Source organism: Rhinopithecus roxellana, chromosome 15 (assembly GCF_007565055.1).
Source record: "Rhinopithecus roxellana isolate Shanxi Qingling chromosome 15, ASM756505v1, whole genome shotgun sequence".
Lineage (NCBI taxonomy): Eukaryota > Metazoa > Chordata > Mammalia > Primates > Cercopithecidae > Rhinopithecus > Rhinopithecus roxellana.
In genome coordinates, this window is record NC_044563.1 from 73,162,270 (window position 1) to 73,186,101 (window position 23,832).

At 49.0% G+C, this 23,832-nt stretch overlaps 1 protein-coding gene across 4 annotated transcripts in view; it reads right to left on the minus strand.

Moving 5' to 3' along the window:
- Positions 1 to 474: 474 nt before the first annotated feature.
- Positions 475 to 23,832, minus strand: part of GRAMD1B (GRAM domain containing 1B) — a 277,996-nt gene continuing 254,638 nt past the window's right edge. For 3 of the 4 annotated variants that reach the window (XM_030918395.1, XM_010356453.2, XM_030918394.1), the window contains 11 exons: positions 23,427 to 23,583; positions 22,104 to 22,293; positions 20,103 to 20,246; positions 18,992 to 19,110; positions 18,561 to 18,703; positions 16,002 to 16,105; positions 15,190 to 15,393; positions 14,011 to 14,101; positions 9,330 to 9,437; positions 8,899 to 9,016; positions 475 to 5,699 (listed from right to left, as the gene is read on the minus strand). In XM_030918395.1, the coding sequence (XP_030774255.1) occupies positions 5,610 to 5,699; positions 8,899 to 9,016; positions 9,330 to 9,437; positions 14,011 to 14,101; positions 15,190 to 15,393; positions 16,002 to 16,105; positions 18,561 to 18,703; positions 18,992 to 19,110; positions 20,103 to 20,246; positions 22,104 to 22,293; positions 23,427 to 23,583 (1,468 nt within the window). In that variant the 3' untranslated portion in view covers positions 475 to 5,609. Of the gene's footprint in view, positions 5,700 to 8,898; positions 9,017 to 9,329; positions 9,438 to 14,010; positions 14,102 to 15,189; positions 15,394 to 16,001; positions 16,106 to 18,475; positions 18,704 to 18,991; positions 19,111 to 20,102; positions 20,247 to 22,103; positions 22,294 to 23,426; positions 23,584 to 23,832 lie in introns of all 4 variants that reach the window. The other variant, XR_004053671.1, reaches the window with a different exon arrangement.

Sequence of the window (23,832 nt, forward strand, 5' to 3'; positions counted from 1 at the left end):
ACTACTCAGGACGCTGAGGTGGGAGGAATACTTGAGCTCAGGAGATCAAGGCTGCAGTGGGCCATGATTGCACCACTACACTCCAGCCTAGGTGACAGTGAGACCGTCTCAAAACAAAATACTTTAGTATAATACCAGCTGCCATACTAAGAACGATGTGTTGTTTTAAATGTATTATCTCTGAAACACTGAGGCTTGGAATGACAGATGGGGCATAAGGCCACACAGTTGGTAAACAGTGATGCTGCACGTTGTACTCAGATCTGACTCCAAAACTTACCCATTCCAGTTGATCAGGCGGCCTCCCTCCTGCCTGTGAGAAGGTGGACGGCTGCGTGTATGTGTATGTGTGTGTGTACAAGCGTACCTACACACACATGCCTTCACGACTTGCTGTGAGTCTACTTGGGAAGACCAGAAACATCTGAGTTGACGAGCACTCATAAATCAAGCAATAAATACGCACACCATTTATTATTGTAGTTCAATACTTTTTTCTTTTTAATTCATACTGTACGTCCGTCCATGGCTCTAGCTACTTTACATTAAGATTTGGCTGGGCAGCCTTGTGTGTTTCTAGGTACTAGCAGTAAGTGTTCCGACCTTGCGCACAGCGCCAGGCAAAGTACAGTTACAGATCCAAATACAGACGGCCAGACAACTCGACTGCACTTGACCCGTGTTCTTTCCCATAGATGGCCCAGTGCAGGTGTTGGGGCTGCTCCCTCTGCCTCACCCCACTCCACCTCATGTCAGGATTATCCAGGGGCCGCTATGGCCTCTGACCCATCCCTCCCCACCTTGGAGTCTAGGTTGAGTTGGGGAAAAAGCACCATGGGTTTGGGAAGATGGTCTGGTCCATGCAGAGAGTGGTCTGGCCCTTGAGTGCAGGGTAGGAAAATGTGGGGAGCCACAAGCTATTGTTGGCAAAAATGGCTGCTTTGACTATGCAATCTCAGCACGTGGCACCCAAGCCCCAGGCAATGCCCCAGACAGCTGCCTTGCCTGGAGCAGAGGCCACCCTTTTGCTTCTGCAATGTCTTATTGTATTGAGAGAAGCAAGGAGGGCTGAAGAATGACAATGTTCTTTAAGCCTTCGAATGTTGGGGAGATCATCCAGCATCAGCTCCTCCTGGCCGGCAAGGTGCTGCTCATCAGCTGCCAAGACTCCAGTCCGGGCTCCAGGGCCTGCTGAGGATCTCCAGTCACAAGACCCCAGAGCTGTTGCACAGAACATCAAAACAGGGAGCTGGCTGGGCCCTTCACAACCATGGCCAGAGCAGAAGTGAGGTAACAAGGCTGGGCAGAGCGGTGGGAAGGGAGCTCTCTAAAGAGTGTGCAAATTCCTGCTCTGCACTATGACAGCAAGCAGGGGTCTTAAAAGATGGCCTTCCAAGAAAGTGCTCCTCAGACCCAAAATGCATCTTCTGGAAGAAAACACAGAGGTGAAGCGGATTGGGGCCAACCTGCTGGAGGTTGGGGGAATGAAAGTCAAGGATGTGAAGTGGTGAATGGGATGATTGTCCCATAGCCTAGAGACAAGTGGTGAGGGTGGGGAGAATCAGGAAGGGGCCCCGGAGTTTCCTCCTGGAGGAGGCAGGCAGGGTATGAGGTGTAGGGAGACCAGAGCCCTGCCGTCTGGGGGAGGGAGAAGAGTGCTATTTCTCCTGGGGGCAGTAGGAGAAAAGGGCTGGCTTTGGCTGCCCTGCAGAGCTTAAAGCAGCAGCATGGTATGGCACAGAAAGTACCCTTCTGGGACCACAAGCATCCAGAAAGATACTTCCCCTAGTCCCTTCTCCAGGACCTCATCCTAGGGATGCTGCCTGGAAATGTAATAGGTATAGTTCAAGTTTGGGTGGGGGGCATGGACACGGAGAGAATCCACTTCTCACAAAGCACTTCTCTTGAGCTCTCTTGGTCCTCCCCATGTCAGTCTAGGTTCTTAGTGTCAGTGCTCTAAGGCAAACCCAAGGGTTTTAGCCAAAGCTTCATACTAAATCCAAACCCTATCTAGACCAAAGAGAAGTGCTAGGACCAGAAGTGGTTTCTCTCCACTGTTTCTTCTACCAGTAAGGAGGAAGGACAGATGGATGAAAGGCTTCACAGAGCCTAGAGATAGAAGATGAGCTCCATTGAAAAGAATGTTCTTCTCCCAACTTAGAGAAAGTCCAAAGGAAGATCCCTCCACAAACTAGGCCAAAGAAGGAAGAAACTCTTCTAGGTGAATACTGAGCAATACATCAAGCTCGATCTCTCTCTCTCTCTCTCTCTCTCTCTCTCCTACTGGGCCTCCCCAGCCCTCCTAGCCACCTAAAGAATATATTTTAACCACCCCGGGTCTCCTGGGAATGCAGACACTGCCCTACCACGCCTCTAAATACTGGGAAGTTTCAGCCTCTGGGCTTGTTCCCTCCTGGCAGAGTAACTGAGAAATTCCACCCAGTCTTCTCAGCCTCTGGCCTAACCCCCAAGATGATGTCAAAGCTAGAACCTGCCTTAAAGATGATCTAGCCCCACTCCCTCCTGTGACAGGAGGATACTGAAGCTCAGAGACGGGAATGACTTGCCCAAGGCCACAGAGCTTAGTCAGTGGAAAAGTCAGGACCCAGGCCCAGGTCTCCAAACCATCAGTGCAGTGCTCTTATACAGAGCTTCAGGCAGCTGATCTTGCTGGCCTGAGATGTAATCCTCTTGTTCCCAAAGAGGTGGATGGGGAAGGGAGAGAGTTGCACCCATGATTAGCTTGTCTGAGGCCAGTCTTGTCAATTCTTTCACGGTAAGCTGTAATGGAACCTTAGATCCTATAGTAGTTCTTCACCTCATTAGAAATTGCAAATTCTTTAAAATTGAGTGCAAACTCTCAAACATTGTACCATATGAGTCATTACAGAAAGACTCCTGCGTGTCCCTAGTAAACAAAAACAAACACAAAAAGCACTGGCTGGAAGAAGTTACATAAGTAGTGATTTTTTGATGCTCCCTTGTAGACAGCAACTAGCCAGGCTAATGGCCAGGAATACAATGCTATTTATTTGTTTCACTCCCAGACGTATCTGCAAGGGTGAGTTAAGATCTCTTTCACAAGCTATTAACCAAGGGGGAAGAGATTTTGTTTGGGAATGAATAGAGTTGTTGGTTTTCTCCTGGTATGATAGTCAAAAAATTATTGGTACAGAGAGAGCCTACAAGAGACCCACAATTCTTAAAGGTCATTCCCTATGTGCACACATTGTCTACTGGGTTCAAATCACTAAAAAACCAGGAGGAGGGTTCTTCTGATATACTCAGTACTGCCCTCCCTGCCACCTTCTCCTCCTGGGAATGGTCCTGAGAGGTAAAGCAGAAGCAGAACAACTCCCTGTAGCCAGGTCTGCTCTGTCACTTGACTCCAAACAAAGAACCCTTTTAAAGTCATCCCACAGGTTCCACCATGGCACCTTTCATAATTAAATAACTTAAGTAAATAATTATGTATGGAATAAATTCAGGAATCTCCAATTTTTGCATTCAAAAACTTTCTGGGAATAGTTTTGGCTTCTGACTGTGCCAAGGGGGAGATTTCCAGCAGTCTGCACCATGCCTCCTTCTTTGGCTCAGAGCCCATGAGCCTTGATCCCTACCATTGTCCCTTACCCAAAGTCCTAGACAAGAAGTGAACAAGGACACACTGGGCTGTGCGCGTAGGCACTCTTCACAGGGATTACATGAAACTGCATTTCCTCCCATCTCCTCTTCTAGAGGAATACCTGCTCTAGCTGATGACTTGGAGCCTCCTCACCCTCCTCCCTTGGAGGATGACCTGGGCATGGACCTTCCTGTTTTCTGATCCTGCCCTTAGGGAAATACCAAGGCCTTATCTTCACATGGAAAAGTCAAAAACTGTAATTGCCACAGGGAATTAAAGGCCATTCTAAGAGAAAGATACAACTTTGTGGGGTAGATGAGTGATAAAATCTTCTGTCTTTTGGGCTGATGTTCTGGGACATCTGGGACATCTGGGGTTCCTTCTGCCCCTGCATCAAGAAGCCCAGGAGAAGAACAAGCAAGACTGAAGAGCTCTGCATGCCAAATTGGCTGTGACTCTTTCATGAATCTCCACAAGCTCTGCCTGGAGCTGGTGGGACTCTTTTGATCATTATATGAAGAAATAGTAGTTAGTGTATGAGGGATGATGAATGTGCCCAGAGGGCCCCGTGAATTCAGATAAATGCATGGTGCTAGTGGGCCAACCCTGAAAAGGCCCTGAATGTCTCACTCTTTCAAGCCAGTGCCTTCTACTCCTTAATGATCTTACACCTCTGTGGGGCCAGAGACCAGAACAGGATTTGTACTCCATCCCCTGCCAGAACCCCCATTCCCAAGTCTGAGAAACTCAGGATTTGGAATGACTCCCTTGGGGCATAGATTTCACTTGGCCTTTTCCTGCCCAAACACATGCACCTTTGCCAGTTCCTTCCCTCCAATGGCTTAGATGCTTTTTCCATGTGCAAGCTATCTCAGACAGTTGTCTCCATTGGCTAATGCTGGTTCATTCCAAGAGCAAATGACGCTGGCAACCCATCTTGGTGCTCACCACTCACAGTGTTCTGTGGGTAAACCCTGCACCCCGGACGTGGCAAGGGCCTTCTCTTCCTCTCTCAAATCCTGGAGGGCCCAGCACACCCTGACTTATCCTGGAAATCACACTGACAGCTCCAAGGGAAGGCCTCAGAGCCACAGACCTGACTTGCTTAGAAGCACTAAAAGAGGTTTAATAAGGTCGAAAATGCTCCACCCTGGCTAATAAACAATGTGCTCTTAGGGCACAGAAAACAATAGGACTTTAGGCACTAAAAAGTGACACTTCGCCCAGATCCAGCCTGGGAGAAGACCAGAGAGAAAGTGGGTGGGAAAGTAAGAAATTCCCAGCCCTTACTGGGTCCACACCCTACACAGGTCGGAGGAAGGTGCAGGGGTGATGGAGGAGAGTATCCTTCAGAACACGAGTCTTGGGAGCCTGCCACCCCACAATGCAGCCTTCCTAGCTTTCTAAGCATCCTCTCCATCTGATGCTCAGTACGGTCCGGATCACGTGGGTGGCCAACCCTAGGAGTTTAGACTGGGCTCCCTTGATGTGTCTGTGTTCCCAAGAGAAGGCCTGGGGAAGCCTGGGGTAGGGAAGAAAAGATTCTCTTTTATTTTGGAAACAAATTAAAAGGGGATCAGGGAACCAAGCACCTTAAGCAATGCCGTCTTGAGAGTTCTTTTTGAGACCTAGGGTCTTCACAGGCGTCACTTTGGCTCAACATTTCCCTTCTAAGAGCCAAGAATGGCCAGCAAGGGAAGGGGTGGGGAACAGAGGGTGGGAGGAGGGAGATCGGGGCGGTCGGTGCTGAGAGGCGGTTCCTGCCCTCCTCAGCTGCTCCACCCCAGGAAAACGCTGCTCCGGCCGGCACAGGGAGCGGGAGGGCCCGCTCCTTCTCCCTGGTACATAGGCATTATCTCTTTTTTAAAATCTGTATATAATATATATATTTATATTCTGTATATATATATATTTATATATATATTTATATGGTCTATGTACACGTATTGCACAGGCCTCTTGCAGCCACCCTGTTCCTGCCTTGTCAATGATAGCGATTCCTCTTTTCTTCACTTTCCGACGTGTAGTCGCGGGACCTGATGCCGTTCTGAAGGTTGATGAGCGAGTCCTTCATCTGCAAGACAGAAAACCCCACCCCAGGCCTGGGTCTGCGCTTTCAGTGGGATTCTCCACCAAGCAGCCCTCTCCCCACACCCGCCTAGGGCAGGCCTCCAACCACGCCATGGGGCTGAAAAGAGTCAGGCACCTAAAGCAAGGCTGGTTCTCTGGGTACGCTGTTTCAAACAGAAAGGGGACAGTCAGGCTGGGCATGGTGACTCACACCTGTCATCCCAGCACTTTGGGAGGCAGAGGTGGGAGGATCGCTTGAGGCCAGGAGTTTCAGATCAGCCTGGGTAACACAGAGAGACCCCATCTCTATAAAAAATTTAAAAATTAGCCAGCCCCTATGATATGCACCTGTAGTCCTAACTACTCAGGAGGCTGGGGTGGGAGAATGGCTTGAACCCGGGAGTTCGTAACTGCAGAGAACTATGACTGCACCACTGCACTCCAGCCTGGGCAGCAGAGCAAGACCCTGCCTCTTAAAAAAAAAGAGAGAGAGAGAGAGGGAAAGGGAGAGGGAGAGAGAAATAAAAGAAAAAAGAGAGGAAGAAAGAAAGAAAGGAGACAGACAATCTAGCATGGGAAGCCCTTGGGTAGGGCTTACTGGGTCTCAGTGCTGAATCGAGAACTCTCTTGAAGTGTTCAATTGTTACAAAGAGCCTCTCAGGCTGTCACTGACTTGATCTACTCGTTTCATCTGGTTTCCCTGATGATCCTTAATATACCACATGCCTGTCTTTGTACATTTAGCCACACTGTTCCCCCCACCTGGGAATCTTTGTGCTCTTGCCTAGGCCAATCTCACCCATCTGCTAAGGCTCAGAACAAATCCAAACTTTCTCCAGCTCTCAGTCATCCCTCTCCTTCATGGTCTCTCACACAGCACACTCAGGCTCTGGACTTCAGTCATCTTTCGTTGCTTGGTTTCATGTTTGCTAGGACTAGAACTGTGTCTAATCCTTCTCTTGTGCACCCAGGGGCACCATGCAGAGAACTGGGTAATTTCCTAGTTGGTACCCATATCAGCAAATTAACATTTTTAGGTCATAGACTGCAGTCTAAATGGGAGACTAGAATGGAGCCCGGCAGGAGAATTCTAAAATGGCCCATCACACCACATATTTAAATACTCACATATTTACATACTGTCTCTGGGTAAACTGCTCTGTTACAACGTAAGACAACATTTCTGGGGTAAATGGTTACAGATTTGGGGAAAGTCTGGTCTCCCTGCTTAGTCTACCACTTTCTTCCAGCTGGTTCATTTATATCTTCTGCTCAAGACAGAGGACGAGGCCATTCTGTTATTTAAAAGTTACTTTTAAAGAGATTGAAACAAAACAACTCTCTTCATACTTGTAGGGTAGAATCTACTAGGCTATAAGTCTGACAGCCCCAACCCCCAAGTTAATGAGCCCCATTCTGAAATAGAATTCTAGAATTGGAAGAGACCCCTGGGTCATCTAGTCCAACTGTCCCAGTTTAATCTATAAGTTCTTTATCCATCATCATCTAGTTACCCCTTGAACACTTTCAATGTTGGAATCTCAGTTCTCTACAGTAGCCTGTTCCATTGCTGGACAGCATTAGCCACAAGTTGTCTGCATTTGATGATGAAGAAAAATTACTTTCTTAAACTTCGAGCCCTAGTTCAGTAGTTCAGTGCTCTGGAGTTTTCCAGTAAATCTAACCCTTGACACCTGTTGGCCTGGGTGTCTGAAGACCACCCTGTTCTCCTCACCCCCGTGTTCCCTTCTCCTGGGTTTGTCCTCAGTTCCATCAACGATTCTTGAAATGGTAGGGCTTCTAAAGTCCTCACTATGCTTTTTGTCTTCTTTTGGTTAAAAAAAAAAAAATGCCCTCCTTAAGTATGGTGACAATGTTAAACACATTCAACTGGGTCCTGAGAGCTGCATTAAGATTCTCCCCGCCCCCCCTTTTTTTTTTTTTTTTGAGATGAAGTCTCACTCTGTCGCCCAGGCTGGAGTGCAGCCTGGGCGACATCTCAGCTCACTGAAACCTCCGCCTCCCAGGTTCAAGCAATTCTCCTGCCTTAGCCTCCCAAGCAGCTGGGATTACAGGCGTGCGCCACCATGCTCTGCTAATTTTTATATTTTGAGTAGAGACAAGGTTTTGCCATGTTGGCCAGGCTGGTCTCAAACTCCTGACCTCAAGTGACCTGCCCTCTTCGGCCTCCCAAAGTGCTGGGATTATAGGCATGAGCCACCACGCCCAGCCTCTTTCTCCTTATTTAGAGCTAAGACCAAACAATGCAAGGAAATAACGTTTAATTTTAATGAGCACCACCCATATGCCATCAAATCCTGATGACAGTTCCATGAAGCTACAATTACAATTCCTATTTTATAAATGAAGAAATGGAAGCTCAAGGTCCCTTGCTCACAGTCACAAAATTAGTTAGTGGCAAGGCTGGGATGCCATCTCTGGCTGGTCACAAAACGTCAGAAAGGCAACTCTTTAGGGAGAGAAGTTGTCACGTAGCAGGGTAAATCCTGAGTCTATCACTTTCTAATTCTCTTGCATAGCAAAGGCAGGTTCCTGCTCTCTAGGCAACCACATGGAGGCATATTTTATAAGATACTAAACTATTCTGGGGAAGCAGGAAGCTCCCTCCCCCAAGGAAACTAGGCTAATTTTTGATTTTGCCTCAGGATGATTTGCCTAAATAGTTGATCTCATTTTGCGGGGGGGAATACAGGCAAACTGTACGACAAAGATGATGCTACGACAAGAAGACATACTACAGCCATCTTCCCAGACTATCAGTGCAGTGCCACCGACTGTCAAAGGAGGGGGCGGTGAACATTTGAAAAAACTCAAAGACATGCCCTCTGGGAAGACAAATCTCTGTAAAAGGGTTGAGGGGGTTCTCTGTTTAAATGCCTGTCAGATGGTTATGGTTACCAAAAATAGAAATAAAAAGAGTTCTCCTTCCAACTAACCTACAGCTTTCCTGGTGCACATTCAGTGGGTCATTTTATTGTTATTATTTTTTAGAATACACCTGCATTTCTAGCAGCCCACTCAAGGAAGGCTTTCCATTTAGAACAATGCATGGCTTGGAGGAAGAATGAATTGGAGGGAGAAGTCTGGAGGGTGGTGATAGAGACGAGGATCTTTCTCACAGCACAAGGGAAGGAGTCCCTGCTCCCAAAGACTGGGGCAAGCAGAGAAGGTGGGTATCTCACCTGGTCAAGGAGCATCACTGAGGATTTGATGATCTCCCTCCATTTTTGGAGCTCAGTATCGTGGTACTTTTGTTGAGACTCTAAGAGCTGGGCCCATTCTGTCTGAGACTGGGGTAACCTGTGGGGTAGAAGAAGGGGTACCCCAGCAGCTGGAGTTATGCTCAGCGAACTGTCCTGTGCTCCCAGACCCCTAAAGGACAGAGAGTCACATCAGAGTGCTTTGTCCTCTGCCCACTGCCCCTGGTTCCCCTGTGCCCCAGATCAGAAGTGGGCTGAAACTATAGGGAGAGATTCTGAGTTTCCCTGTGGGGTCTTCCCAGAGGGCTATCCCTTGGGCAAGGGCAGTGAGGCAGTTCCAAGGAGACTGGGAGACAGGTGTCATGGCACTGGGTGGGATGAAGGTGGAGGTGAGGGGACGAGGCCAGGATTACCTTTCTTGGAGCCTTAGACCCTGCCAAGCAGTGAGGGTCTGCGTGGTGTATTCCAACATCCAGAGTTTGTAGAAGAGCATCATGTTAAGGATGACCAGCAGCACCAGACTAGGAAGGAGACATGGGGAAAAAAACCAACAGCAGTGAGATGTCATCTGAGCCTAGGGCATCCCCCATCCCACAGGCTGCTGTCCCTGACCAGTGGGCCATCCAAAGCATTGCAGTGAGTGAGTGAGTGAGCTGGAGGGATGCAGCACGGGGGAGAGAGAAAGAAGCAACCTAATCCGGACAGGCCAGGATACAGGGGAGAGCCATGGAGAGGGGCGTGGGATGAAGGCACTGGAAAGGAGAGATGCACAGGCACCCAGAACCTGGGCACCTGGGGGAAGAGAGGTATGGTGGGAAGGAAGAGAGATGAGGGGGTAAAGGAGTAATCATAGAGCCAGTACCTGAAACAGATCCTAATGGGAGCAAGGAAGAAAAATGGGGAGGAGGCAGAGGTTAGAAACAGGCAAGTGTGGGGAAGGGGAAAACTGCACTGAAAATCAAGCTGGGAGCGAGTGAGAGTATATGAGAAAAAAAAACACTAGAAGCAAAGACACAACGGATGAGAAGACCCAGCAAGGACAGGGCACGAGAAAGCAACAGACAGACTCTTAGTATTTCACGGGTGCTAAATTGAGAAAAGATTCCCCCTACCAACCCGACCTTAGGACGTAATTGAAAGGTGAGACTGAAGGAGGAATTCCACTGGGTCCCTAGCTCTGCCAGTGACATCTCCTCAGACATCAGCAGAACTTCCCGCAAGCTGCAGACTTCCCTGCCTCAACCTGATACGAGCTGGCAGGGATCATGGAGACAGGCTGAGGTTTCCCAGAGTCTGGCTCAGAACTGGTGAGAGACAGGGGAGGCAAGGATCATCCAGGGGCTGGAGGGGCTGTGGGGAATGAGGAGTCACAGAGAGACTGCAGGAATTCCCTCCTTCTCTCAGCCTCACTGGCTGCCTAAACATCACTGTATTACAAGCTCATAGGATGGAGAGATGAAGACATCATCGTGGGTAGAGAGGATCCAGAGACACACAAAACTGGATGCAAACCCTGGCTCACCACTTAAAACTCTCTTAACTTTTGATCAAATTTCCTAGCTTCTCCGACCTAGGGACAGTAACACCTATCCTACTGGGATTGTCGTGTAGATGAAAGGGAATATATTATAAAATATCCTGGTACACTGTAGGCCCTACACAAAGGGTAGTTCTTATCACTAATGGGGAGATGTGGACACACATAAGAAGAGAGAAGATGACAAAAAACGAGAAGATAGGCCGGGCATGGTGGCTCACGCCTGTAATCCCAGCACTTTGGGAGCCCAAGGTGGGTGGACTGCTTGAGCTGGGAAGTTCGAAACCAGCCTGGGCAACACAGCAAAACCCCATCTCTACAAAAAAAAAATTTTTAAATTAGTCGGGTGTGGTGACATGCACCTGTGGTCCCAGCTACTAGGGAAGCTGAGGCAGGAGGATTGCTTGAGCCCGGGAGGTGGAGGTTAGAGTGAGTTGAAATCATGCTACTGCATTCCAACCTGGGCAACAGAGTGAGAACCTGTCTCAAAAAAAAAAAAAAAAAAAAAAAGGAAAGAAAGAAAAAGAGATAAAAGAGAGATGGATAAAAGACAGCAAAGAAAGAAAGCCTGTGTGATGCCTTAGGGTTTTCAAAGCATATGCCTGTGCAAGAGGTACTGTGTTTCTCATCCGTGCTTCTGGTACTGTGGAAGATGGACGTCTTTAAACTGGCAGCCACAAGTTTCTGGGGCTGCTGTCTTCTCAGGCCTCTCTGAGTTGTCCGCAAGGCCTTTAGAACTTTTGTGTTGAATTTCAATGCCACGGTCTTTAATTTTATCAGCACACACTGGGTCATCTGAACACCCGCCTCTTCAGCACAGCCTGCTCATGATCTTGGTGCCTGCATTTGGGTTTATGTTTGCAATCCTGTCTGTGCTAAGTGAAGGTCAAGGGATACCCCTGTGTGCTGTCTGAGTGAAGGCTGCACAGTGGTCGACACAGGGAAAGGAGGTGGCTGAGTCACGCTGTAGCAGGCACGTGGGGGCAAGAGCCTGCCAGACACAGGGCAAGCTGTGCTGTGTCAGCCCGTCCCACACGCAGGCTGTCAGCAGACACTCGGCCTGGATCCTGTAGCACTGAATTAGAGTCTGATCATTCTAAACTTACAAAACCAAAAAGTTAGTTGATAACATGCTATACAATTTGCTTAGGAGTGCAGGCCTTCTCTACTTAAAGTCAAAATGCAGAAAAAGCTTAAACACAGAACTAACCTGAGGTTACAGTGTTCTACAAACCGAAATCCAATACAAGAGATTTAATTTAACAGAACAATGTCATGAATCACATTAAATCAATGTTGCTAAGTGTGACTTTTACTAGTTTTACATTTATTTATTTATTTATTTATTTATTGAGACGGAGTCTTGCTCTTCAGCCCAGGCTGGAGCAGTGGCGTGATCTCGGCTCACTGCAAGCTCCGCCTCCCGGGTTCAAGTGATTCTCCTGCCTCAGCCTCCCAAGTAGCTGGGACTACAGGCACCCGCCACCACACCCGGCTAATTTTTTGTATTTTTAGTAGAGACGGGGTTTCACCGTGTTAGCCAGGATGGTCTCGATCTCCTGACCTCATGATCCACCCGCCTCAGCCTCCCAAAGTGCAGGGATTACAGGCGTGAGCCACCATGCCCGGCCTACAGTGACTTTTGTTTTTAATTTTGTAATAATATCTTCATTTCTTATGCTGTCATCAGAAGAATTTTGCATCTACTTTTATGTGACATATTCAAGTCACTGAAAGAGTCCACCTTACGTTCCTCATGGCTTCCCCTCCTGTAAGTGATCCCCAGGGCCATCCTAGACCTTGTCTTCTTTGTCACACTCTATACTCTCTATGGATGCTTTCATTCACACCATGGCTTTAATGCTATGGATAATTAAGCAGTGACTGCAGCTTATACTTGTCATCCGAGCTCCAGGACCGCATCAGCACAAATCTGTCACCTCTTCCTGGATAACCTATGGCACCTCAGACATACCTGGAACTGTTAATGTTTTCTTTGGAAATGCTTTGCTAAATTCCAGATGTCTGTGAATGACACGACCATGTATGGTCCCTCGAATCAGTAGTTCATCTTCCTTCCCTACACAACCCGATGGGTGATGAGTCTTTGCCTCCCAGCTCCAGGCCTTCATCCAACCTGACAGCTGCTCTCACCTAGATCTCACAGCTCACTCTGACTGACCTCCCTACCTCTAGTCTTTACTACTCGAATCCATCTGACATATTGCTGTCAGAGTGATTTTCTCTTTGGTACAAATCTGACCATGTCACTCCTGGGCTTCCATCAGAGCTTCCTGAGGGTGAGGCTATGCTCTGCCTCTGCCTCTCAGAGAATGCTTCAGTGAGGCCAGGGTCACAGAAGCAAGACTGAACTAGAGACAATCTGGTGCACAGTGCGCAGCAGGTAGAGCTACATCTGGCCAGCTGCAATGCTCCCATCCACCTATGCCCCACACTCTTGAAGCATACACACATCCAAGGAAGGCATGGGACTGTGCAGTGGGCTGGGCCAAGTGGAAGAGCTGTCCTTAGATGTCCTAGTGCTTCCTGCCCAAAATGGTTGATTAAAGCCCTGGGCAGCTGATGGCATGGACTCATTCCTCAGACAGCTAACTGTTCTCCCATCGTATGTCTTCATTTCTTTTGACTTTACTTTTCCCTAGCACAGCATCTGTCTTCTTATTTATTTTTATTTTTTTATTTTTTTGAGACAGAGTCTTGCTCTGTTGCCCAGACGGGAGTGCAGTGGCGCGATCTCGGCTCACTGCAAGCTCCACTTCCTGGGTTCACGCCATTCTCCTGCCTCAGCCTCCCAAGTAGCTGGGACTACAGGCACCTGCCACCACGCCCGGCTAATTTTTTGTATTTTTAGTAGAGATGGGGTTTCACCGTGTTACCCAGGATAGTCTCGATCTCCTGACCTCGTGATCCGCCTGCCTTGGCCTCCCAAAGTGCTGGGATTACAAGTGTAAGCCACTGTGCCCAGCCAGCACGGCATCTTTCTAAGCAAGTTACTGAGCCTACTGTTTTATAATATCATAGCAATTATTATAAATAGTCTACATTAAAATAAGCATCCACTTTTCCTGTATCGTAGGCATTGATTTTGTCTGGCTACCCTGCCAACGTGTGGGCTCTGTGAGTGCACAGTTTCAGTGCCTGGCACAGAGCAGACACTCAGAACATCTAATGAACGAATGGACTCCTAAAATGCCCTCTAGCATTTCCCTGTTCGCATTTAACCATCTGTGCAGGAATTTCAAACCTTCTGTCTCTCTCACCCACTTGAAACTGAATCCCTGAAGGGTATGGATGCTGCATGAAGCATTTTCTTCTGAAGGCCTAGCATACAGTAAATGCTGAACAAAGCAGAGAAAAAGCAGCAAAGAGGTAAGCAACAGGCAGAGCAACCAATCCAGACAGAGAAGACTAAAGGACACAGACAAAACCAGGGAAAACAGTAAGGGTGCTCAGATGCTTCAAGAGACGAGGGCTGGGGCACCAGGCTGGAAAGGGAAGGTGGTGAGGGCAGGATAGGAGAACCTAGAGTCCCTTACACACAGCTGATAACCAGCAGCAGCTTGGACACGCTCTGCAGGTGGAAACCATTGGGGGTGTCCTCGGGGATATGCCGCGTCTGCGTGGAACCTGTGGGGAGAATTAAAGAGACCATCACCATGGTGACCCACAAGTCCAACAACTGCTGGCGAGGACACTGGTCAAACAGCAAGCTTCAAAGACTGATGGAAAAATGTCCACGACACTGCGACAGCAACGATATGCTAGACACTGCCAGCTCTCCAAGAGGAGAAGGTAAAGTCCTCAAGGGCAAGGTCATAGGCTGGGTCAGGTAATCATTGAACAAATGAGAAAATCAACAGGCCCATGTAGCCAGGATATACAGGCCCAGGACAAAGTGATCTTCAGCTACGGGAGGGGACATGGCACTGGACTAGGACTAAAGACAGCTGGCTTTTGGCTCTGGATCTATTCCTAGGAAGCTACATGATGGTGGACAAGTCATGTAAGTGCTCTGAGAGTCAGTTTACTCAAATGCAAGGTCAGTCAGAAATCTTAAAGGCAAAACATGTAACATGGAAGTGCTAGGGGCGAAGCTAGGGGGCATGCAGAAGACTGGCACTCTCCCCCAACTCTCCCCTCTTCTTCTGCCTCCCCTGTCCCTATCCAGCTCAATTAGTTGGTCTCTAAGGCCCCTTAGAGTCCCAGGTTTCCAGCATTCAGCAAAGACAAGGATGTGAATGGCTGGGTGGGAAGAGGAAGAAATATGAAGGGAGTCCATGGTCTGAGAGGGCAAGCCTGGATGGATTGGCCCATGGGGCGAAGTGAAGGGGACTGTCTTGAACTCCCTGGTCTTTGTGTAATGAGATCATCTCTGTGGTCTGAGCTGTGGGACCTCCTTAGTGTATTTCCCAAGAACTTGGAAGCTTCATACTTGAGCCTATGCAGGTAGCCATGGAACGAGGGCAACACGGAAGAGTAAACACTAAGACAGCTTTTGTAAATTAGGGCACACGTATGGGTTCAGCTGGGGCTGAGGAACTTAGAGAGCAAAGAGAAACAGAGCATTGGGAGCCTCAGATTTAGCGACTTATGTTCAAATTACATACAAATTATATCCAAGGTGCAAAATGAGTGTGCATGTGTGTGCCTTGGTGTGGGCATGCAGCTCCAGCCCAAAGCTCAGTTCACCCCACCTGTCCCCACCTGGCACACACCTGCCACATGTTTGATCCTGTGGCCCACATCCTCATCTGTGGGCGTGGTGACCGGGCTCATCACCTCTTCCAGGTGAGGGACTCGCAGGTGGGCATGGGGACGCTTCCTCCTCCGCACCGTCGTAGTCTTGCTGGCCTTCTCTTTGGGAGATTGTCTGTGCATCTCAGCCAAATAAGTGCTCTCCGTTTTGGCCAGCTCGCTCTCTATCAGAGAAAAAAGGGCCACAGGAGAGGCTACATTCAGCCCTCCAGATGCAACTCTCTGCAGAACCATTTTCCTATTCTGTATTCTGGGAAGTTGGGTGGGTGGGTTGATGACCCTCAGAGATGCCAATGAGCCTCAGGAGGTACTTCTGGGACCCAACCCCAGTCAAAACCTTCCTCCGGGGTTGTTCAGCATTGCAAGGAACCATATGTTCCCAATATCTGCACCCTCATGTATACAATTTGGGGCATACACTTCTTAAATAGATGCATTCACAGGCATTTTACAAATACTCCTTGTCACAGAGTCACTAGGTCTGTGGTTCCTTTTGGGGTGAAGGGTAGGTCTGTGGTTCCTTTTGGGGTGAAGAGTGTTATAGATCCCTCAAAGATCTCCTAAACATCCTAGACAGTCTTGAAAAATGCACGTGTCCACACACATGCCAAATTTGGTGTCCACATCTGGAGCAGGCGCGGGTACCTCAGGAAACGACTTCACCTTTCAGTCTCTGCCTCTATTCTCAATACCATTCCCCTGAATGGTGGGCAGCAGGAGTGCAGTTTATCATCTCTGCAGCCCAGCTAGCAGCAAGGATTGCAGTGCTCACCTAAATGGCGGAAGTAGTCCTCCAGCCCACTCCAGAAGTTCTTCTCGATAAAGGTTTTCACTAACCCCCAGGGCTGTTTTCGATAGCGCAGCTCTGTGGAGACCCTGAGGAGCAAGCCAGACAAGATCAGTCATTTCCTGGGTGGACTTGCCTCTGCTGGGAAAAGGGAAATTCGGGATTAAGGCCAAAGCCGCTTCACAGTTGTACTAAACTTTGTAAGTTAAAAGGTCTTTCCACATCCATCACATCATCTGATCTCCAGGACCACCCTCTGAGCTCAGTGGAGCTGGTGGATTTATCCCCATTTTATAGATGAGAAAACTGAGGCATAGGATATTTAAGCAGAGCACAAGCTAACAACTAGGGTTCTGACTCCAGAGTTCTCTTATGATGGCACACTGCCTCCTCTCAGGGGTCTCACATAGGGCCCAGCAGCCTGCCTGCCAGGCAAGGGGAGGCTCTGCCTGAGGTTCAAGTCTTTTGAGAAACTGACACTGAAAGAAAGTAAGATGGCCCATCCTTTCATCAGGGTCCTTCTCTCCTTCTCTAGAGACTTTTAAGTCTAAGTCAAGTTCTGGGGTTTTATGACTTTAACCTTTAAAAGCATCAGTCATCCTGGGCAATATAGTGAGACCCCATCTCTACAAAAATAAAAATAAAAATAATTAGCCAGGGGCATGTCTGTAGTCCCAGCCAATGGGAAGTTGAGGCTGAGGCTGCAGTGAGCCATGATCACACCATTGCACTCCAACCTGGGGAGGAGAGTGAGATCCTGTCTCCGAAAAAAGAAAAAAGAAAAAAAGAGTATCACCTACTGCTGGCCCTGGCTCCTGCCTCTCCACTGCACCCCAGACTTCGCCAGCTCTTGCTCTTTTCCAAGCATTCTCGCTCCCAGTCGCTGGTCGCACTTCTGCCCATACCCCCTGCAGTATCAGCTCTTTTCTCTCCTATGCAGCAGCCCTGCTCTTTGACTCCCCCTTAGGTTCATCTGTATCTGTCAATAGATTCTCCCAGCTAATCCATCCCACCCCATCCCACCCTGTGACTAAGGCTGCCAGGCCACCCTCATCCCCCTCCTCAGGGATGCCACCTCCACCCATGTCCCAATGGGACAATGCCTGTACTTGGAGACACCTCACTCCCCAACTCAGCAACCGTTGACTGCATCGTGGATGGGCACCCTCCTATAATGGTCTGTTCAAGGTCAACCAGCTACCTCTGCAAGGCTGCAGAGAAAAGATGCAATTGAAAGATCTTCTGAGGAACCCGGAATTAAGAAACCTAGGCACTGTGGAGGAAAGGATAAGAATAGGAGGGAGAGAGAAGGCAAGAAAATAAAAGAAGGAAGGAGGAAGAGAAGGAAGGCTGAAGGAGGAGTACATGTTCAGGAGGAAGCACAGAACACCCAATCCCCAAAAAGTAACCGAGAGAATGAAAAAGATGCAGGCCCTCTTTTTTAAGAGATAGGGTCTTACTCTGTCTCCCAGGCTGGAGTGCAGCTGTGCAATCATAGCTCATTGCAGCCTCAAACTCCTGGACTTAGACGATCCTCCTACCTCAGCCTCCCGAGTAGCTGGGACTACAGTACATGCCACCACTCCTGGAAAACTTGCAATTTTTTGCAGACACAGGGTCTCACTACATTGCCCAGGCTGGTCTTGAACTCCTGGGCTCAAACAACCCTCCTGCCTAAGCCTCCCAAAGCGTGAGAATATAGGCATGAAGCACAAAAGTCCTTCTTGAGGCGCACTTGTTGAAGCCCAAGAGATCCCCGTGCAACCTTTTACTAAACTTTTATTTGAACTACATCAGTGAATTTTTGGCTCCTTACAACCAAAAAAACTCGGTCTAAGGTACAGGTAAACGGTCTGATGATTTTCAAATGGGTGTGTGTCTTGCCTTTTCAATTACACCACAAGTTTCTTAAAATGTCAGGGTCGAAATTTCTTCCTTCCTTTGGAGGCACATCACAGTGCCCAGAACTAATTATTCACTCAATCAGTGTTCTCTGGACTCTGATATGTGCAGGCCCAGCTGGGTGCTGGGAATGAAGTGTGAGTGAAATGGAATCCTTGTCCTCGTGGAGCTCACTGTCTAACACTAATGGCAATCCACGCAGCATGGTGGACAGAGCACAGGTTTACAACTCTAAGATCCGGGTTTCAGTGCTTACTAAAGACATGACTCTTGGCAAAGTTCCTTAACTTATATGAAACTCAGTTTTATCTGAAAAATGAAGATAAATCCACCTCTTCGAGTCGTCCTAAAGACTCCGGCGAAGGTAGGTAAAGCGCCTACACTATACTGTATGAGCCATACACAACCAATAAATAGCAGTAGCTATACAAGCTTTACTAACAAGATGTACAGAGTGGAGAGAATAATTAACTCTTTCAAAATAGGGTGGTGGGTGAGCCTCTGAAGGCTTCGGAGAGAAAGCAGAATAAAGAGAGTGAGCAGCCAAGCACACCCACCTCCGCCTTCCCCGTCAGGAGCAAATGAACGTTCTCTAAGGTAAGGACCCCCATCTGACTGCCCGGCGCCCTGCACACAGCGCACCTGAGTCGGCTCTTGTTGCGAGCCACGCGGGTGAGCGTGTAGCGGTTGATTGTGTAGAAGTAGTCATGGTAGGGCACGTCGTGGGTGAGGACTTCGGCATCTATCACGTAACATTCACTCTCCTGGCTCGCCTTGTACATGGTCTATGGGCAGAAAAGGTCCATTGGACAAGACTGAAGAGGAGCAAGAAGCTTGGAAAAGCACTTTCTCCCGCCTCCCCCAGCCCACCCCATCCCACCCCACGACTTCTGAACAGGAGAACCGGAATCACTGGAATCAGCAGCATCTAAACAAGAAAGATGCCACCACTGCTTTGGGGAAAAATGACACTTGCACCCTGAAACTCCTTCCTGACATCTGCCCTGAATCCTTCAAGACAGAACACAGGAATTTCCAGCCCGCTCTTCTGTGCATCTGCCGGCTCTGCTCACCTGTGTCTCCCTGACAGTGGCAGTTTTGGGAGCCAGAGGGTTGGTAAGGGTGATGGTGTAAAGAATCACTCGGCTCTGGTTTCCGTTCTCCTCCTTTTTCCATGGATGGAAGATGATATCTAAGGGTAGAGGAGAGCCCTGGAATGAGGAAGGGAGGGCAGAACCCCCCTCCCCAATCCGAGTTTCCCCTCCAAGTGACCTTCTGGACTGTGCTCACTACTGCCTGGCCCCCAAAAGGAAGCCAATGGGAGCCCGAGGGCCAGGCGGAGGGTGGGAAGAGGAGGAGTAGTCGAAGCAGAAAGAGGCTCATTGTAGCATTGTCAAAATTCTACACAAAGCTCCAGAATGCTGATTGTTCCTGGGGCTGGGACAGGAGGTCTTGAGGCCACCTACGGGGGTGCTGGCAACACTGGTGTTACTGTGGCGAAGGCCTAGGGTCCCTTGGGAACAAGTCCTCTCCTCTAAGCCATAACGTCCCCATGCCCTCAGCATGCCCTCTCCTCTTGGCACACAGGATCGCTGAGGCCAAATGCTTTGTAACAGCTGGATGCTTACAGGTCCCTGCTGTAGGAAGAGTTTGGGGGAAGGGGAGGAGGCAGAAGCACAGAGGGTCAAAGCATGAACCTCTAGATCCCAGATGTGAGGCCCGGCCTAGCTCCTTCTTAGCTGCATGAGGTCAGGCAAGCACTAACAGTTTGAGTTCCAGCAGCCTCATTGGTGTCCACACACAGGGTAGCTATGAGGTCTGAATGAGATAAGGTCACAAGCATGGCATGGAGTGGGTGCTGCCAGCGAGGGAGAGCCGCTGTGCTTTGCTAGATGGTGAGCCCTGTGAGGGCAGGGACAGGGCAGGTCTTAGGGGCTGGCATCGAGGGCCTGGTGTGCAGTGGGCAAGGGTGAAGCTGCAGTGCTGGTGAAAAGGGAGGGCAACAGGGTCTGAGGGAGCTCCCACACCACAGAAGGCTGGAGAGAGGGTGTCTGGGCCCTCAGGTGGCCGAGGGAAGGAGGGTGTGTGGGAAGAGGAACAAGGAAGGGAAGGTAGCAAACGTAGAGAAGGAAGAAGCGAGGACGAAGAGGGAGGAATGGGGGGTACAGTCCCAGCAGAACGGACCAGAGAAGCGTCGCTGCTCCATGAAGTCCCGCTGAAAGGGTGAGTTGGTGAAGAGAAGGTCATAGAGCTTGTCCACGCTGAAGTTGAATACTTCATTCACGTACTGCCGGCCACTCAGGTCCTCATAGAAGGCCTGGACCTCCCCTGCACAGAAGAGAGGATCAGAAAGTAGACAGTGACAGCGGAGGGGCAGGGGGCCCCGGGGACATCCTCCAACTTATGTCTCTGGCTAACATGGGCACAGCCACCAAGGGTATGGAGAGACCACGGAGTAGGATAGCTGAGCTTATGGGCACGGTTTATGACTTTGCTTTCAGTCTCTTTTCCTTTGCTGGGATGCACACCATTTCCTTTAGTTGACACTCTGCCCATTCCTTCTCTACAAAGTGTTTGGGAATGTACGATTTGCTTTTACACTTTCAAACCTCCCTAATTCAGTTGATCTTAGACTAAAATTCAAATAAGTGACTACTTCTCGAAGTTGCCTAAACCCAGAGAATGGGGTTTTGAGAGTCTGTAAGTCAACTCCAATCAACAACAAATTGTAGTTGTAACCCATGGCATAGGTGTGTTTGAGGGAACGTAGACTAATCTGGAAGTATCAGTGTACAGAACTGCTGCTAAGGCTGGGGCTGGCCCAATAGGCTACGATTCCTAACTACACTTCTGTAAGGCAGCCTATTTCTACCATGAAGTCAATACCTACTCCCCCTTTTAAACTTAGGATTACAGCTTCATCATACAGCAAAATAAGAATTCAAACCAGAATGAGAGGCGCACAGAGCAAGGTGCGGGAGGGCTCCAAAAGTGGAGCTGCCTTCAGTCTCAGGGATGCAGAGCCCTCCCGGCACATCAGTGGTCCATATACAGAAGATCACCAGCCAGGGAATTTCACCTGTAATCTGAATTTTCCAGCTGCTACAGGAGAATGCATCTGAGGATACAGGTGAGCTGCTAAAGCCTCAGTGCTCCACCCGAGCCCTTGGCACCCCTCAGTCCCTAATTACTGCACCTGCGTGGGTGGGTATGTGATCTCAGGAGGAGGCTGACCTTTCTGGCACCCCTACGACCCTGAGGAAACAAAAGAACTCTGAAGTGCCCTGTAGGGTCAAGTCCTATGACTGCACAGATGGGTACCGCACAAGCGCAGCACAGGGGGTATTCACACCTTCGTTTATGTGAATGGCACCCCGGAACTAGGCAGTACCCAACCCATGCAGTCATTTGTGCTGACCCTGGACTCTACATGGGGGTGGGTACATCAACCAAAGGTTAGAAAACCACTGCAGATGGCCCCTAGGAGAGGTGTCCACAGATTCACAAGGGAGCACTGTGTTCATACGCTCACTAGTCATAACAGACCACTCATTCAGTGGAGGAAATCCATCCATTGATTTCTTGAATGCTGAGAATTTGGCTTCTCTCCACGGAAGGTAAGAAGCAGCATGTGCCCAAGGGAGGTCCTAGAAGTTAATCCTACGCAGGCATGAAGTTAGAAGCTACCTGCTTACAAAAATTAGAGAAACAAGGGAGTCTCCAAACCCTGTTTGACTCAGCAACACCTTTTCTTCTAGCTGGGCCTAAACACCCCATGCTGCAAAACTTGCATTAACAAGTTTTGCAACTACCTTCAGGCCATTTCTGTTAAAATCTAATTATTTCCAGGGAGCAGCTGACTGGCGCCTTCCTTGTGGCTTATACACATTGCCTAGCCTTGCATGTCTTTGAGGGTAGGGGCCACAAGGCAAGCCAATGTCAACAGGGGGTAAATTTAGTGACAAGACTAAATGACAGAACAAAGCATTATCTATGAGAGGCTCCTACAGCAAATAACTGAAAACAGGGATGTAGACTAATAACACAGGTGCCTTTTGTTAAAGAAGCCCTGCTCCCATCTTTTCACCAGGAGCCTAGAGAGTAACTCCAGTCCCCACATAGAGATCTCCTTTCAGCCTTCAAAATAGAGAAAGGGCCACTCCAGACCCGTTTTCAAACGCCCACCTTCATCGTGTGTGTCGGAAGAGTCACTGAGCTCAGTGGGGATGTCCTCATTGTCATTGAAGTCCAGTGAAGGGGAGTTCACAGGAGCGATCATCTCAATCTTCTCCCCCATGATGTTGTCAATGGCGAGCTCCTTCTCCAGGGACCCGTCTCCCTCCAGCGCCTCCTCCTCCAGGGGCAGCCCATCAAACTGCAGCCACGACAGAGGAGTCACCCACCAGGGAAACCTGGTCTGGATCTACTCTCCGAAAGGAGATTAGGGATCCAGCCTTGGCAGCTCTCACACTCCCAGCTCAGCTGCTCAGGAGCGAAGTCAGAATCAGGCTCCAAAGCCCTTCCCCAGAGCTGCCACAGAGGATGGGCAAACACCGTACAAGGACTACTGACTGCACTTCTCACGCTCGCCATTCCAACAGCACAACAAGCTGGTCCCTACAGGGCCAGGCCCTTTCCTGGAGCTGCACCTGCACCATCCTGCAACAGGGTCAGCCTGCCTCCAGGTAGTACCTGTTTATCCTAAGAAGCTCGAAAGGCTTCATAAGCATTTTTTAAAACTCATTCTCTCCTTAGCCCTGGAAGGGAATCAATACAACACTTTACGTTTTCAAGATAACCTCAGAGATGGAAAATAAAGACCAGGCATCCAATGAATAATGTTTTCATTCTAAGGGCAGGTGGTCTGACTCACAGCCTACTGAAACACAAGGTTCCCTTTGGAGGGAGTCCTTTCCTGAAGAATCCTACCTGTTCTCCTGCCTGCCAGCACACGCCCTGACCCTCTTTCCTCAACAAGGTTCTACCTCCTCTATAACAGAGTCCCAGAGGACAGAGGTCCTCTTACACATTGTTATGGCTTCCACAAAGTCTACCACAGTGGAGAAACAAGCCACAATACGTATACTCAATAAATATCAACCAAATGAGTGGATAAACAATGAATTGTTCTACAGTTCTATATTCATGCATGACTTTGACGTCAGATCAAGGCAGTGAAAAAACACCCGGGATTGTTCTCTACCAGAAGGGCTGATCAGCAGCAGTCCAGCAAAAGCAAAGCCCACACAGCCGACTTGAAATGGTTTTCATCTGCTCAGAAGTCAGACCCAATCTTGTACCCCAGGCACCTAGCCCCAGCTCTGGACCCCGGGCTACGCTACTAGAATGCAGAGAGCCTATCTGCTCCAGAATGCCTCCTTGAAGACACTGAACACAATGTAACCAATCTCCTCTCTACCTGCTTCCCAGATTGGGTTCCCAGTGAACTATGCTAGGAAATGCTGGCCACAGGACTGGGGGTAGAAGCCAAAGGCTGACTGCCCATACCGAGACGGGGGCCTCACTGCTCCCTGTGGATGTCAGTGTGCTGTTGGTGATGGATTTCTTGGGCAGCTGTGGACTGGCGTCTGGCTTGGTCTCTATGCTGCTCTTGGATGAGCTGTCATTCACTTCATTCTCTTCCACAGGGATCTCTTCACAGTATCTGAGAGAAGACACCAGTGAGTCCACGTTAACCTCAGTGGTTCAAGACGGCCAACTATTCTAAGAATCTCAGACCTTTCAATTCATCCAAATCTATGAGATTTCCTGCTTCTTCACTTTGTATATGTTCTTCCTCTAACCAAAACTCCCCCGCTTACCCCATTACTCTCCTGAAATCTCCTTCACATCCCACCCCACCCCTCCCTGCCCCCCATGTAAAATTTCTGGCTGCGAACTCACCTTTTCTAGG